Source organism: Notolepis coatsorum, assembly GCF_963971535.1.
Source record: "Notolepis coatsorum genome assembly, chromosome: 8".
In the NCBI taxonomy this organism is placed as follows: domain Eukaryota; kingdom Metazoa; phylum Chordata; class Actinopteri; order Aulopiformes; family Paralepididae; genus Notolepis; species Notolepis coatsorum.
The window spans coordinates 141,270,225-141,287,326 of NC_140172.1; the positions used below are offsets into that span (position 1 = coordinate 141,270,225).

At 42.0% G+C, this 17,102-nt stretch overlaps 1 protein-coding gene across 2 annotated transcripts in view; it reads right to left on the reverse strand.

The window, feature by feature from the left end:
* The window catches only part of ammecr1 (AMMECR nuclear protein 1), a 57,172-nt gene that overhangs the window by 9,604 nt on the left and 30,466 nt on the right, over window positions 1–17,102 (reverse strand). For both annotated transcript variants that reach the window (XM_084320771.1, XM_084320772.1), the window contains 3 exons: window positions 15,815–15,925; window positions 4,035–4,149; window positions 775–865 (listed from right to left, as the gene is read on the reverse strand). In XM_084320771.1, coding sequence (XP_084176897.1) covers window positions 775–865; window positions 4,035–4,149; window positions 15,815–15,925 — 317 coding nt within the window. The remainder of the gene's footprint in view (window positions 1–774; window positions 866–4,034; window positions 4,150–15,814; window positions 15,926–17,102) is intronic.

Below are 17,102 nucleotides of genomic sequence, written 5' to 3' on the forward strand. Positions count from 1 at the left end.
AACGATACATTCGAGGTGTTGCACTGGGTTAGGGCATTTACAAGCTTGTAGCTTCAGCCCTAACCTTTTCGGCCAACTTGTAATTTGATTAGTGTTTGTTTTTTTGTACATGCTAAATGGCTCGAAAATAAACTTCATTCATTCATTCATTCCTCACCATGTATGTCATATTTAATTTAATTAACCTAGTATGCGTTCCGTTCATGGTAATGCAGGTCCATAAAAGAAAGAACAAGTGCTTCTCTCAATTTGCACATTCCATGAATGAAAAGGAACAGGGAGAAGAACATCTTACTTAGCCTGCCCCCCTTACTCAAAACAATAAATACACAATAGAAATAGATGGTCCGTCACTTACACATATTTAACAATCAATACAATGATAACAAAAGGAAAGGTAGTTGTACTGAAACCCTGTTGCTCTTAACTTCATAAAGTCTGATTGTTCTTTCTTTATGGATTTTCTTGAACTGAAAGATATTTGTACAACTCTTTAACCCATTGAAACCGGGAAACACATTTTTGTGTATATGCAGGCTATATAATGCATTATTAGCAGGCGTTCAATCATTATGTACGTAGTATAAATGTGTAGGGGGAGGGGTGAAAATTTGTTCTTTTTACACGTTCGTCACATAAAATGAGCCACAAGGCCAGTGACATTGAGTGTATCCTCTCTCTCGTGGGGGAATATTGGACACGGCACCAGGGTGAGTCCTGGAGACCACGGGTACTGTGGGCAGTGTGGGGGTCTGGGTGCAGAAGGCCGCTCACCTTGCTCCTTTGCAACCTCCGGTAGGTAGGTGGCGGTGCGCTTTGATCCTTTCTCATTGAAAAACTCTATCCTAATACCGTGAACACCCACCTGGAAACACAGTAGAAACAAGACATCAGATTGTTGGAACGACACCACCGTACGTAGACTGGCACTTGCCGTCTAATTTGTATCTTGAAACACTTTTGTTCGCCGACTAGCTAGACACAGCAGTCAGTCTGTCTAGCAATGGCAATCCAGCATTGCAGTCTGCTAGTGTTTCAGTGTTTGGGAAAAACCACTCATCTAGTGTTGTGTAGGATAGGGCAAGGCGATGAATCCAGTTTCAATAAAAATTATGCTGTCGTCTTCCCACGATCATGAAAACAAGACAATAGGGATGAAACGATTATCGCGCCACATGCCGTGTTGCCCTCATGTAGTCTCGTGTTGTAAACGCAGCGGACCCTTCCTTTGGTAACGTGTAGAAGACGACAGAAGGGCAGCCTTTGGCTGAGAAGAAAAATAAAGCGAATTCAGTGGTCGGCGTACAATGTTCCAAAAATCAGACCCAGAACCAACCTCTCCATGGATACTAGAGGTGGAACGGTTCACAAAATCGACGGTTCGGTTCGTATCACGGTTTTCGGTTTACGGTTTTCGGTTTATGTTGTTTTTTATTCAAAGAAAATGTAACACTCCAAAAATACCATACATCAACATAAGATATATAGCCTAAAAATAATCCAACTTTTCAGTTATTCTCAAGGACGCAGTGATGCAAAAACAGAAAGAATGAGGCCATTTGACATCAGGCACACTATTTTGACAGTGACGGTTAGAGCTAGGAGAGATTTTGGTACAGCAAGAGGGCTGCTGAGGCATTGCTGATTTAAACATGCTTCTCATTTATTTGGTAAAAAAAAGTTTACCTTTAATAATGTTTGGCACACAAAGACCGAACTGACTGAAAAATATAGGCAACATTTGTCAAAGTATTAACTTAATGCAAACAAACAAAATAATTAAACCTTTCCATTTTTGTGGCCACATTATAGACAAAGGCCAACATAAAGTATGCATAATGCTCAACCAGCACTAGTAGACTTTATCAAAAAGTAAAAGTCACAGAAAAGATGATTAGGGTTTTAAATAAGGAAGTTTATGGGGTTTCTTGTATTAATAATAATTTGCATTAAGGAATGTTGTAACTGTTATCTAAAAAAGAAAAAGAAAAAAGGAGATGTTACAAGGGAATGGGGAATATACCCCCCCCCCCCCACAGTGGTGTGTGGAGTTGGTACGTCCCAGCAGGGACCAGGATGTTATGGGTTGGCAATACAGACGCACTGTTGATACACACGCTCTAGTCTCCTGGCTCATTGAACACAAACGGTTATCTTTGAACCTCTGTTCCCTCGTCAATATACCCGGCCCCTTCCCCACTAATTGAACTGGTGTCGTGGAGTCACTTTGCTCAGTCACTTTGCTCAGCTCACAGTTTGCTGTGAGCGTTTCCATGGTTAGCTTGCGGCTAACGTTAGTTAGCTCACGGCCAAAGTTAGTTAGCTCGTAGCTAACGTAAAGTTAGCCTAGCTCGAGGCTAACGTTATATAACCGAACAATACACACATGCGCCGAACCGTGGAGGTCGTATCGAACGGTGTACGGTTCGAATGCATACCGTTCCACCCCTAATGGAGACCCAGAATCAACCTCTCCATGGAGACCCAGAACCAACCTCTTCATGGAGACCCGGGCCAGAACCAACCTCTCCATGGAGACCCAGAACCAACCTCTCCATGGAGACCCAGAACCAACCTCTCCATGGAGACCCAGAACCAACCTCTCCATGGAGACCCAGAACCAACCTCTCCATGGAGACCCAGAACCAACCTCTCCATGGAGACCCAGAATCAACCTCTCCATGGAGACCCAGAACCAACCTCTCCATGGAGACCCAGAACCAACCTCTCCATGGAGACCCAGAATCAACCTCTCCATGGAGACCCAGAACCAACCTCTCCATGGAGACCCAGAACCAACCTCTCCATGGAGACCCAGAACCAACCTCTCCGTGGAGACCCAGAATCAGGGAGAATCCAAAGTCTCTGTGTTGTTTATAATGAATGATAATGCAGCTCAATGCAAGGAGCCACACCCATAATGTTCCCTCTGCAATGTGGTTCATTCCGCGTCTTGGAACGGACGAGGCAGAATCAAACACCCCCACGCTGCTGCCAAGGCCTACATGAGAATAGATCTCCAGAGGTCTCTCTCATGGCGGTTCACTTCACATTGCATAGTTTATACTTTATTTAAAATATTTGACAAGTCATTTTACATATACATTTTAGCAGCCCACCCCAAAATGTTTAGAACTAGTTTTTTTGCCTATACAATTTTGGCTCCCTGCCATCTCCAAAGCCAAACAGTCTCCCATGCCGTATCCTAAAAGCACCCCTCTCTTCTCCCAGTCAAGGTAATAACCAGTTTAAAAGCACCCCTCTCTCCTCCCAGTCAAGGTAATAACCAGTTTAAAAGTACCCCTCTCTCCTCCCAGTCAAGGTAATCACTGTTCTAAAAGCACCCCTCACCTCCCAGTCAAGGTAATCACTGTTCTAAAAGCACCCCTCACCTCCCAGTCAAGGTCATCACTGTTCTAAAAGCACCCCTCACCTCCCAGTCAAGGTCATCACTGTTCTAAAAGCACCCCTCACCTCCCAGTCAAGGTCATCACTGTTCTAAAAGCACCTCCCAGTCAAGGTCATCACTGTTCTAAAAGCACCCCTCACGTCCCAGTCAAGGTCATCACTGTTCTAAAAGCACCCCTCACCTCCCAGTTCTAAAAGCACCCCTCACCTCCCAGTCAAGGTCATCGCTGTTCTAAAAGCACCCCTCACCTCCCAGTCAAGGTAATCACTGTTCTAAAAGCACCCCTCACCTCCCAGTTCTAAAAGCACCCCTCACCTCCCAGTCAAGGTCATCGCTGTTCTAAAAGCACCCCTCACCTCCCAGTCAAGGTAATCACTGTTCTAAAAGCACCCCTCACCTCCCAGTCAAGGTCATCACCGTTCTAAAAGCACCCCTCCCTCACCTCCCAGTCAAGGTCATCACCGTTCTAAAAGCACCCCTCACCTCCCAGTTCTAAAAGCACCCCTCACCTCCCAGTCAAGGTAATCACTGTTCTAAAAGCACCTCCCAGTCAAGGTAATCACTGTTCTAAAAGCACCCCTCACCTCCCAGTCAAGGTAATCACTGTTCTAAAAGCACCCCTCACCTCCCAGTCAAGGTAATCACCGACGTCTTCAAAGTTGGTGAGCAGAGACACGGAGCAGAAGAGGCGGGGCAGCTCGTCCCGGGTCATGGGCGGGAAGCGGCTGTCTTTAAGGGCACTGGGGAACAGAAGCACACATCCACAGGTTTGTTACCACAAAACACACACAAACCTCCGTCATCCATGTTCAGATGCAGGCCTGCGTGTATAATTACAGCGTGACGTTAACATAACTAGGGCTGTCACATTATTTTCGAATCTCGAATACAATTTTGAATTTACATAAAAACACGAGATTCGAACTTGAATGGAAAAATAAAAAAAATAGATTTTCCTTTTTTTCAAAACAACAAAACACAACACAACACAATAATAACCAAACATACCATGGTAAAAAAAAAGTAGCAAAAACATTGAAAATAGCTTAGCTATACATTATTATTATTTTTTTTACACTGAAATTCGAATTCGGAGTGGTCTACAATTCTGCAACGAATATCTAATTCGATTTTTTTGTTAAAGTGACAGCCCTATTACAGACCATTGAATATCATTTCAACTTTTTTGTCACATGTGAGGTATACTATGTGGTAATAGAAATTATGCAAGCTGCAATGACAAATTATTCTAGAGCTATGTAAAAGGAGTCTGGTCAGTAACATGGGTCTCCCAGTCCCTCCACTCTGCAGTAAACAGCCATCACTGATATAGAGTGTCTCGTCAGTAACATGGGTCTCCCAGTCCATCCACTCTGCAGTAAACAGCCATCACTGATATCGAGTGACTGGTCAGTAACATGGGTCTCCCAATCCCTCCTCTCTGCAGTAAACACAAATGTCCTGTAGGGGTGTAACGGTACACAAAAACCACGGTACGGTACGTTTTTGAAGTCAAGGTTCGGTATGAGTTTTTGGTACAGTGGGGGAAAGTTTGGCTTTCCATATTCCACTCAGGGGTGATGTAGTGTGTAGTAACTAATTGTACTTGTAGGGCTGTCAACAAATATTCTATATTGAAATTAATAATAGACTTGTAATTTTTTTTTTTTTTTTTTATAATAATTATATTAGATTGTGAAAAAAAACCAGGGGGGCCATTAGTGGTTAACATACCGTTGTATTCGTTCGGTACACTACAAAGCCGTTCGGTACGGTACGGTACACACTGAAGCGGTTCGGTACGGATATGTGTACCTTTACACCCCTAATTTCCTGGTATCCTGTTCCCACTTCCCACTTTATCCAATCAGGAGAGAGAACCCTAGATATGATCCAATCAGGAGAGAGAAACCTAGATAGTATCCAATCAGGAGAGAGAAACCTAGATATTATCCAATCAGGAGAGAACTCTAGATATGATCCAATCAGGAGAGAGAAACCTAGATATGATCCAATCAGGAGAGAGAACCCTAGATCTTTTTGTACTTTTGTACTAAATCTTGCCAAGCCAAATTAGCTTTATTTCAAATAAAAATACAATTTTTTATTTCCTAATCATTTTAATGGTGTTTTTTATGGCAATAACAACTATAGACGACAAAACCAAAGTAAATAAACGACATTTAGATTTAGAGAGGGGAGATGAGGAAGATGAGCTGGTGCTGATGGGGAGTGAAGATGAGCTGGAGGACTGTGTTTAAGTTATTAAATCATAATAATTGTCCAAATCTCTTGTCGGTTTTATTTATTTTTTTGAATAGGCCTTTATTTTCACAAGTACGTTTCGGACATGTAAGTTTAGCTTTCGGACAAGTAAAATATCTCAAAAAGTTAATGTCAAGCCCTGTACACACTGTAGTTATATGTACACACAGGCCTGTATAACACACTGTAGTATATATACACACAGGCCTGTATACACACTGTAGTATATATACACACAGGCCTGTATACACACTGTAGTATATATACACACAGGCCTGTATACACACTGTAGTATATATACACACAGGCCTGTATACACACTGTAGTATATATACACACAGGCCTGTATAACACACTGTATTATATATATATATATTATACTGCGTTTTCTTTCTGGTATTTGCTCAAACACGCGTGGTCCGACTCACAGGATGTTGACCGCACGTTTAAGCCTCCCATCGGTGGAATATCTTTGTCTCCAAATACTGCCCATCTATAGGATCTACAGCAAGTCTTCAAGCTAGCAAGCTACTCTTGCACAGTGGAAAACCTCTCTTCCAGACGATTGTGACTGGATTGAGAAATACAAACAGACTGCCAGACGCTTCTCCTGAGCTGGCAGGGCGCTAACACAGTGTGGAGATAACTCTGGCAACACGAGACCCGGGTGGCACCGCCTCACTGCTCTGAGGCGTTCTCTCTTCAGCTGCCAAGACTTTCTCCACTCCTCCAGGGAACTCCAGCTTTGCTAGAGACGGCCTTCCATTTTAATGGGGCGACGCCATATAATAGTCCATTATATTCTACTAATTAAAGAGTTCAGATTCTCCATCGACGAGAAGAGAACAGACGTGGAAGTGGAACCTCAGCAGAGTTAGCACTTGGGTATCACTTTATAACCTCATTTATACTGTAGTGGAATCTGTCCGTCCTTCCCCCTCCAATACACTGTCCCCTTTTGTCTACCCAACACCTACCCTTTCCTAGTACCTTTACCTCCCCCCTTCAAGCGCCCCCCGTCTCATCCTCCTCCCCCCTTCCGCCCCCCGCCCCCCTCTTTTCGAACTCACTGAACACATGATGAAAACTGTGAATATCTTTTTCAAAGAATAACATGTTTACTATCACTTTGTAGGGAAGGGTTTGAGGTACCCAAAAAGCACATTAAGGAAAACCTGGCATTTCCTCTCAAGGAATGAATCACAAAAAGTGCTGTTATGGATGTTAAATGTTTGCGTTATGAATGTTACACGTCTGAAATAGACAAAAAACACTGTGTGTTGTTAAGTCCGATTATGACACCTTTGTTTAATTTAAATCAGAAGTATTTTATGACTCCTTGTTTGATTAAAATCCAACATATTTCCAGACACAATTTTTTCACACATTGTTGGTCTAGGCAGAGCAGTGTCCATCGGCTGCTGTCGGCCATCTCCCCCTCGCGTCTGCTCAGCCTACATGTGTATTTGTTAGTGATGCACGATATATCGGCCGCCGATATAATATCGGCCGATATGGCCGTTTTTTTTCACATCGGTATCGGACCGATATCAAGATAGGGCCGATATTAAAAAAAAAAAAAAAAAAAATGTTTTTTTTTTTTTTTTTTTACATGTTTTGGCCTTAAATAGTTTCAAAATATCAGTCATTTCTGAAAATAAGTTACAAAAGTAAAAAAATTATGCGTTTTGGAAAATAGCTCTTTATTTGATTATCATAAAAAAGTGTTTTCTATACAGAGATATCGACATCGGTAAATATCGGTATCGGCCAGAACAGCAATATTAATATCGGTTATCGGTATCGGCCACAATTTTCACATCGGTGCATCACTAGTATTTGTTATTGTTTTGCCGAGTATCGTGACTAGAAACCCACCCCAAAAAACACAGAAACCCCAAATGAAACCAAACAGAAAGTAAATTAGTATTATTCCAGGGACGACATTTCAAGACAGGCCCCAGGAATGAAGGATGCAGTGACCATAAGAGAAGGAGTCAAGCAGAGGGTTCAGAAACGCCACATGTCCATGTCCCTTATGGAGGCTTACCGCTGCACTTCCAACCAAAGAGGACAAGTCCTGGGTCAGTTTTGATCAGATTCGTGAACACCTCAATCCTCACATGGATAACAGAGGGAGATACCATTTCTCTGAACCAGTCCAGGCAGAGTGAATTGGACTTGATTTTTTATAACTTTCTTTTTCATGGTGAGGTTGACATTTTCATGGAATTGCTCCAAAACGTTCTGATTGAACCGATATTAATATTGCTGTTCTCTGTATAGAAAACACATTTTTATGTTAATCAAATAATGAGCTATTTTCCAAAAACGTTTTGTAATTTATTTTCAGAAGTGACTGATATTTTGAAACTATTTAACTCTTTCAGTGCCACTCACGAGATTTCTCGTGTTTTTTTATAGGTGGTTGCTGCTAGCCACTCACGAGATTTCTCGGATTTTTTTTTCTGCGATCTGAAAAATTATTGCATCACCCGAGCCTACCCGAGTATAGCCGAGGGGCGCCGACGATCACTGTGGAAAAAACGCCCCCTGTCGTCTCCCAGATGACATAAGTGATTTTGGAATGGACTCAATGAAAATGAATGGGGGAAAAAATCCGGTACTCCACATTTTCCAGTTCACTGATCCAGCCGGGGTTACCAGAGTTCATTCTGGAGCCTCAGATCCCCGCGGATCATGGAGTTCTACTGTATCGCGTTGGATCCATACACGTATCGATTTTTTCGAATGGTGATCAGGAATTGGAATATACCAGTTGGATACCATCTGATGTCAGGTAGGGACTCTATGTTATCAGTGGTAGGATAATCAGAGTAAGTTTGATGAAGTTATAAGCTGTTTTGTGAAATGTCTTCTTTCGGTTTCACTGTAAAAGTCCAAGAGGAAATCAACGAGGCGATTATCCGTGCGCGGCCGTAATGTGCGTGCGTGCACGTATAATATTGATCATCTAGCGTTTATTTGAAAACGATTCATAAAAAGGCCGACGAATATCAACGTTGTGGAATATTCCACTAAAAGACGATTTTCATAGAATGCTCCAGAATGAGCTGTTTTTTATATCAAAACGGGGGCTTTTCTAACTGCTCTGAAACGGCAACGACGCGATAAAAAAACAATCTGCCTTCACAGCACTGACTGGAAAATAGTCTTTGATAATGCGATGGGCAGATTAGACACATAGCCATAATTTAAAACATAGATTAGGCGATATTAACGTTAACATTGGCGCCGATGGTGGCATTCAAGCGGTAAAACGGAAAACCAGGCGTGGCGCTGAAAGTGTTAAGACCAATTTTTTTTTTAAATATTATTGTTTTTTGTTTGTGATTTTTGTGATGTCACAGTATGATGTCATAATAGTACATTCTAGAACATTTGTGCTGTCACAGTATGATGTCATAATAGAACATTCTAGAACATTTGTGATGTCACAGTATGATGTCATAAGCAAACATTCTAGAACATTTGTGATGTCACAGTATGATGTCATAATCAAACATTCTAGAACATTTGTGTTCTATATATATATATTCAACAATTCTCTCAGCATTTCCTGGCATTTTTTCAGACTACAACATGAATCCAGACTGGTTTGACCCTCAAAATGGTCCACCGAAGTCAAACACATGTGGGTAAAGCCCTATTTTTGATAGTGTTTTTTGTCTATTTCAGACATGTAACATCCATAACGCAAAAGTTTAACATCCATAACGCCACTTTTTTGTGATTCATTCCTTGAGAGGAAATGCCAGGTTTTCCTGAATGTGCTTTTTGGGTACCTCAAACCCTTCCCTACAAAGTGATAGTAAACATGTTATTCTTTGAAAAAGATATTCAGAGTTTATCATGTGTTCAGCAAGTCCGAAAAGCTTGTCAATTTCCGTAACATCCATAACGCTGTGTATTTTGTCACCTATCTCAAAATCCAAAAGTTCAAAACATTTCTTACTGCAGGGCAGGCTCATCTTTATCTTAATAAGTGTAACTAAAATGTGTAAATGATACTTCCAATTCAAATCGATGGCTTGTCAATGTTAAGTTAAGTTTCCAATGTTCTCTCTGAATGTAACATCCATAACGCTGGAATTGCTCTGTACCTTTACACCCCTAGTCACCACTAGAGCTAGCATTGTGACCTGTGTAACACCAACACCAACATGGTCACTAGGGCTGGGCGATTCTTGCTAAAATATGAAGGATTTTTCTCTCTTAACACTTTGATTGCCCAACCCGAGTTTTCTCGGGTTTACCCCCCGCGGGTTGAATGCCCACTCACGAGAATTCTCGTATTTTCTCGTTTTTTTTAGCGATCTGAAATCATATTTCATCAGCCAAGTCTACCGTTGGAGAATCAGCCACTCCAGGCGCTCAGATGTGAAAAAAGCGCCCCCTATCGTCTCCCAGATGGCAATTCACCCTTTTGGATGGGATTCAATGAAAATGAATGAGAAAAAAAAATTCGGACTCCACATTTTACTTCTCACTCACGCAGCCGGGGTCGATCAGCTCCACTCTGGACCCTCAGAGCAGCGGGGATTATGTGTTTTTAAAGTATACTCGTGGGATCAATAAAAGGATTGATTTTTTTCAAATGCCAATCAGGAATTGGAATAATCCATTTGGATACCATCCGATCTCAGGTAAATAATCTATGTTACCAGTATTAGGATAATCAGACCCGTTTTCACGGAGATATAAGCTTTTATGTGATTATGTGATATGGCTGTTTGACTCTAAGAGTGATCAGGAACTGAGAGATTCGATTTTCAGCGAGCGGCACTAGCGTGCACACGTACACATATACTATCGATAATCTAGCGTTTATTTGAAAACGATTCATAAATAGGCAGCAAAATGACAACGTTCTAGAATATTCCAGTAAAGGGCGATTATCATAGAATGTCTTCTTTTTTCCGTGAAACCGAGTGCTTTTCAAAATGCTATCAAGCGGAAATTAACCGATAAAAAAACAATCTGCTTCGACAATGTTGACTGGAAATGGGTCATTGATAATGCGACGGGCAGATTAGACACATAGCCATAATTTAAAACATAGATTAGGCGATATTAACGTTAACATTGGAGTGGATGTGGGCATTCAAGCACTAAATGTGCGCCCCCTGCTGGGCATTCAAAGTGTTAAGAATTGAGATCACGATTCTCACACGATTCTTATTTTTTTCAATAAAATCATTTATTGCACTTTCTTAAACAGACAACATAACATATATCTAAGTGCTCGACTTAAACTTAAAAGTCTCTTGTAACATACAAAATAACTCAAGTCAAAATCGTCATCATTTAAAATAGTAAAGTAAAAATTTGAAAAATTATAATTTCTATTTACTTTTTTTTTAATAAAAAGAAATAGTCATAACTTAGAAATTAGATTGCATAGGTCTATGAATCGACCAACATGGTCACCACACTAGAGCTAGCATTGTGACCTATGTAACACCAACATGGTCACCACACTAGACCTGCCCTGGTGTAACACTAACATGGTCACCACCAGAGCATGTGAGCGGAGCGGAGCGCGAGTGGATTTTGAAGTGAGCGCGGAGTGCAGGTTTTAAAATGGGTCAGAGTGAGTTCCAGAGCGAGAGCTGTCCTCCGCTCCGAGCCGCTCAGTGCACATGGCACTGTGTGCAAAATCATATGTTTGAGCATGCTCTGTTGTACCCGTGGCGTGCACGCACATTTTCTAATAACAGCATTATTAGACATGCCAATCCTGGTCGCGCTGGAGAAAAAGCCAAATTGGATGTTGCATCTTTTACACGTTATTTGTTATTCTAAGATGCTAATTCATCTGTATCTGGATAACCAATGAACGGATTTAGTCGAGGCAGGTAGGTAACCGATAAAAAAACAATCTGCTTCGACAATGTTGACTGGAAATGGGTCATTGATAATGCGACGGGCAGATTAGACACATAGCCATAATTTAAAACATAGATTAGGCGATATTAACGTTAACATTGGAGTGGATGTGGGCATTCAAGCACTAAATGTGCGCCCCCTGCTGGGCATTCAAAGTGTTAAGAATTGAGATCACGATTCTCACACGATTCTTATTTTTTTCAATAAAATCATTTATTGCACTTTCTTAAACAGACAACATAACATATATCTAAGTGCTCGACTTAAACTTAAAAGTCTCTTGTAACATACAAAATAACTCAAGTCAAAATCGTCATCATTTAAAATAGTAAAGTAAAAATTTGAAAAATTATAATTTCTATTTACTTTTTTTTTAATAAAAAGAAATAGTCATAACTTAGAAATTAGATTGCATAGGTCTATGAATCGACCAACATGGTCACCACACTAGAGCTAGCATTGTGACCTATGTAACACCAACAGAGTTCCAGAGCGAGAGCTGTCCTCCGCTCCGAGCCGCTCAGTGCACATGGCACTGTGTGCAAAATCATATGTTTGAGCATGCTCTGTTGTACCCGTGGCGTGCACGCACATTTTCTAATAACAGCATTATTAGACATGCCAATCCTGGTCGCGCTGGAGAAAAAGCCAAATTGGATGTTGCATCTTTTACACGTTATTTGTTATTCTAAGATGCTAATTCATCTGTATCTGGATAACCAATGAACGGATTTAGTCGAGGCAGGTAGCGTTATTTCGGGGAAATTGATATCTATTGTCTGGTCTAGTTTTCGTCCACGAAAAATGGAGGCTCTAATTATTATTATTCATAGAGACTCTCGAGCAATAATAATTATTACAGCCTCCATTTTTCGTGGACGAAAACTACACCAGACTATAGAAATGTTCCCGAAATAACACTACCTGCGTCGACAAAATCCGTGCATTGGTTATCCAGATACATGAATTATCTTTTACGGCTTACGTTTTGGGCAATTATTAGAGGCTCCATTTTTTGTGGCAGAAAAATACATCAGTCTATAGAAATAAATGTATTCGGGCGGCTGGGTGGCCTAGCGGAGATTGCGCTCGTCACCAATGCAAGAGACTCCGGTCTCGAATCCCGGCGTCAGCATTGCCTGCGGCTTGGGCCAGTCGTCATACAATTGACAGAGGTAGCGGGTGGAAGTCGATGGGTGGGGATTGGACGTTGTGGACAGCGACTCCTACAGCAGGGCTGTACGCTAAGCTTTTTCACTAGGGGCAAATGAGAAATTTAGGGGCACATTTTTAAATAACAATTTTACCATTATTTATATAGATTGTTTTTGATTTAAAAAAAAAAAGAAAAAAATTTATTTTATATAATTTTTTTTAAATAAAATATATATATTATATAATCATACTTGTAGTTGTATTATCTGCGAGACATCGCCACCACGCAACAAGTCTAAATGCTCGCTATATGCAACCAGCTCCACTGTCTGTGTGTACTGAGTAGCCTCCAGCTACGGCCAGGATTCTCCGGAGCTGCAGCTGGGCCCTATACTGTAGCCTCCAGCTACGGCCAGGATTCTCCGGCGCTGCAGCTGGTCCCTATTGACTATTCAGCGTGCCCTCAGCTCGAATACGCATCGACTCAGTGTTATAAGACATTGATATCAGGACGGAGCTATCTGAACTATTTAGTTTAATGGGACGTTTCGTTTTGAACAGTAAGCTAACGCAAGCTATCATGCACTACTAGACTTACTGGAGCATTTGTTGATAGCTATCAGTAGCTAGCCGGCTGGCAGGCTCACCGAGGTCCCAGTGTCCCACTAGAGACTAGTGTTTACAACAGCCACACGGAGACGCCGCAGCTCTCTCCGTGTGTCTGAGTTCAGTTCAGTTCGGCTCACTATAGGAGGTTGCGCGTCGAAAATATGAAGCAATACTAACGTTACTTTTCTTCATAGCTAAATCAGCTAAGTCAGCCAGTCTATCAGAGTGAGTGCTCAGTCGATTGTTCCCGCTGATCATACCTGCCGAGTGCTCACTGCTCAGCTCGCGTGAGTGACGGCATCGCGTCATCACACGCCTTGGATAATTTAGGAGTGAAATGCGAATCCAAGGCTTGAAAGCACTACTCGCAAGCCCGCCCCCAGATAATATTTACCAATCGCAACGGCCAATTAAAGGGGCAATTCGCGACGATATCATCGCACTGTACAGCCCTGTACAGGTCGGTTGGGTGACGCCTGCACAGCAGAGACAGGAAGTATCGGGGGCAGCGTGAGCCTCCCACACGCTACTCCTCGCCACTGAGAGTGCGCGCTGTCTGGTGAAAAGATGCGACAGGCTGCCTCCTTGTGTACCGGAGGGGACACGTGATGCAAGGCTTCTATCCTCACTACAGCCGACCAGTGGGAGGCATAGTCTAGCAAGGTTCAAGACAGGGGAGGGGAGAATTGGCAATACGAAATTGGGATGGGAGAAAAATAGAAAAATAAGGAGAGTGGATTAAAAAAAAGGAAATAAATGCATTAGAACAAGAGGCCAATGTATAGACATAGCAATGGCAAAAAAAAATCTAGGCCTAATGCGAGCCAGGGAAGTCTTGGGCTTGTAATGTGGCTTCATCTCGAAGTTTTCTTCCACTGAGCCGTGAGGCTCAACATGCTTGTTTGGTTGAGGTCTGAACTCGCCAAATTTCCCATAAATATCGTTTTTGTGGGTATTGTCCAGTTGTTGCTGTATGTTTTTATCTGCCCAAAATGCAAGCAAGCATGAAAGCATTACAGCCCTTTCTTTTCTTTTTTCCCCCCGTAATTTTTTTCTGCTGAGCGGGCATATCTGAGTGGAGCCGGAGCGCTTGATGCGCAAATGAAGGTGAGCGCTGAGCAAGCGTAGAGTGGCGTGGGGGGGGTCAACACGAGCGAATGAGAGCGGAACTAAAGCCGTCCAGAGCGAAGAGCAGATTTCTCGGCCGCTCTGCGCCGCTCACATGCTCTGGTCACCACACACTAGAGCTAGCATTGTGTTCACTCACACACTGACGGCAGAGGCAACCATGCAAGGTGCCAACCTGCTCATCGGGAGCAATAAGGGGTTAAGTGTCTTGCTCATGGACACTTCGACATGCTGGCTGGGATGAGCGGGAATCGAACCGGGAACCTTCCGATCACCAGACGACCACTCTACCTCCTGAGCCACTGTCATCCAAATAATGTTTCTAATTGAATCCACGGTTCTTGGAATTAGGTACCAGTTCCAATTTGGAAGCAATTCTCTATGTCCAACCCCATCCATGTTACCCATCTCCCCACTAGGCCAGTGTAACAGTGTCAAACTACACCACACATTCAGGCCTATGGAGACCACTATGCTGAGAAGATCTACTAATCTAAAAGGAATTGCCATAAAATACAACATATATTGTTTCTTTACCATTCTGTGAACATCTCAATCCGGTCAAAAATGGCAGAGCTATGGACATTATACAAATCCAGATTTAACTCTGCCATTGGAAAGAGGAGATTTGGCCCGATCCATAGATGTATGACGTGGCCATAATAAGGTAATTTATAGGCCTGATATTCTATATTCTTCATATTTCATATTGTATGTGTCCGGATGGCAGAATGCAGTACTGTATCTACAAAAAAACTGTAAATCATCTGCCCTTTGTTCATTTGCTTAGACTGAATGAGCTCATTGGCATTTATTGACTTTGTCAATGTTAGCATGGTGTTATTCACTGTCAAAAGATGGGGGAAAAAATATATACAGAATACATTCCATGAGATCCATAGATGTCCCTAGATACCAAGAACATGCAAATGGTCCTTGTAGAAGTGGAGCAATCTTCCATTTACTTGGGTATGTACTTTTAGGCAGATTTTCAAAAAATATGACTAGAGCTTGTTACAGGTTAAGTAAAGTGTGTATTGCCCGTTGAATGAGTTCATTAAAGTGTGTTTGTTTGTATATTGCCGTTGAATGAGTTAAGTAAAGTGTGTTTGTTTGTATATTGGTGGCATGTGAGTTAAGTAAAGTGTGTTTGTGTGTATCTTTCCATTGATTGAGTTAAGTAAAGTGTTTGCGTGTATATTGGTGTCGAATGAGTTAATCCCGCCACCCATCTGCCCCACATCTATCCTTGACATCACCTATCAATGCAAATGTCTGCTCGCAGTACTTAGCTCACAATCGTATTAGAAAGATCCAGGTGTCTGGAGTGAGTCTTACCTGGTTAGGGTGTATTCCCTGAGTCCTGAGTGCAGGTTCATGGCAGAAAATGTACCTATACAACCCCTCAACCGCTTGTCTCTGCCTATCTTCCATGTGACAAACAGCGGGCTGAAAGACAAGAAAGACAAAGATTGGTTTCAAATCAAGAGTTTGCTGACGTCAATTTATTTGGATATTCCCAGAGACACTGAGCTGTGGGTAAATGTGCTGGAAGTGGTATTTTTCTGTTAAAATAAGTGTTAAATAGATCTACATTCCAACAGCCATCACTGATATAGTGTCTGGTCAGTAACATGGGTCTCCCAGTCTCTCCGCTTTGCAGTAAACAGAACATACATTTTCTGGTATCCCGTTCCCACTTTATCCAAATCAAGAGAGAACCATAGATATTTTTAAGAAATCTGGCCAAGCCAAACTTGCTTACTGCACTGGTATCAGGGCTCTACGCTAACCTTTTCCCCAAGGAGCACATGTGCTCCTAAATGAAAATATTTAGGAGCACAGTGAAAATATTAGTAAGTAACAGAGTTTTTTTTTTTTTTCAAAAATAAATGTATATTTGTACTGTGCGTGCATGCGTGTAAATTAGCTCTTGCTACAACCCTGCATGTTTACATTTTGTATTTTGTACTTGATGTTCATTAACATGTGCTGTCCCTATCAAATAAACTATCAAATCAAACTACTTCTACAAAAGGTTCAGTCACTTAACTTTAGCCGCTTTTATGCATACAATGCATATGTTTTGGCTGTGTTGCTCTTCTAGAAAAATAATCCTTTCAGGGTTGCCTATTGAAATACTGTACACCTCCAGTACAGAAACATTGTTTATGAGTTTGCGTGTCAGGTAGACCATTGATTGACAGTCGAGTCTGCCAATTACATCACACCGCTTGCACTCCGGCCGTCCGGCACTGCAGCTGGACCCTATTGTTACTGACCAGACACTATATCAGTGATGGCTGTTTACTGCAGAGTGGAGGGACTGAGAGACCCATGTTACTGACCAGACACTATCAGTGATGGCTGTTTACTGCAGAGCAGGAGGAAGAGGTTTACCGTTACTGACCAGACACTATCAGTGATGGATGCACCAAAATATCACTTACAGCACCTTTAAACAGCACATGAATGGGAAATAATCAAACCATTAAGTGACACCAGCTAGAAGCACGACTGGACCCCTGGTTGTATTGCCCGTCTCACACTGCCTCCGACACAATGATGAGCACTTCCTGCAGTCATGCTCCACGAGTTCATTTGCTCACAAGACCCTCCCTGGTCT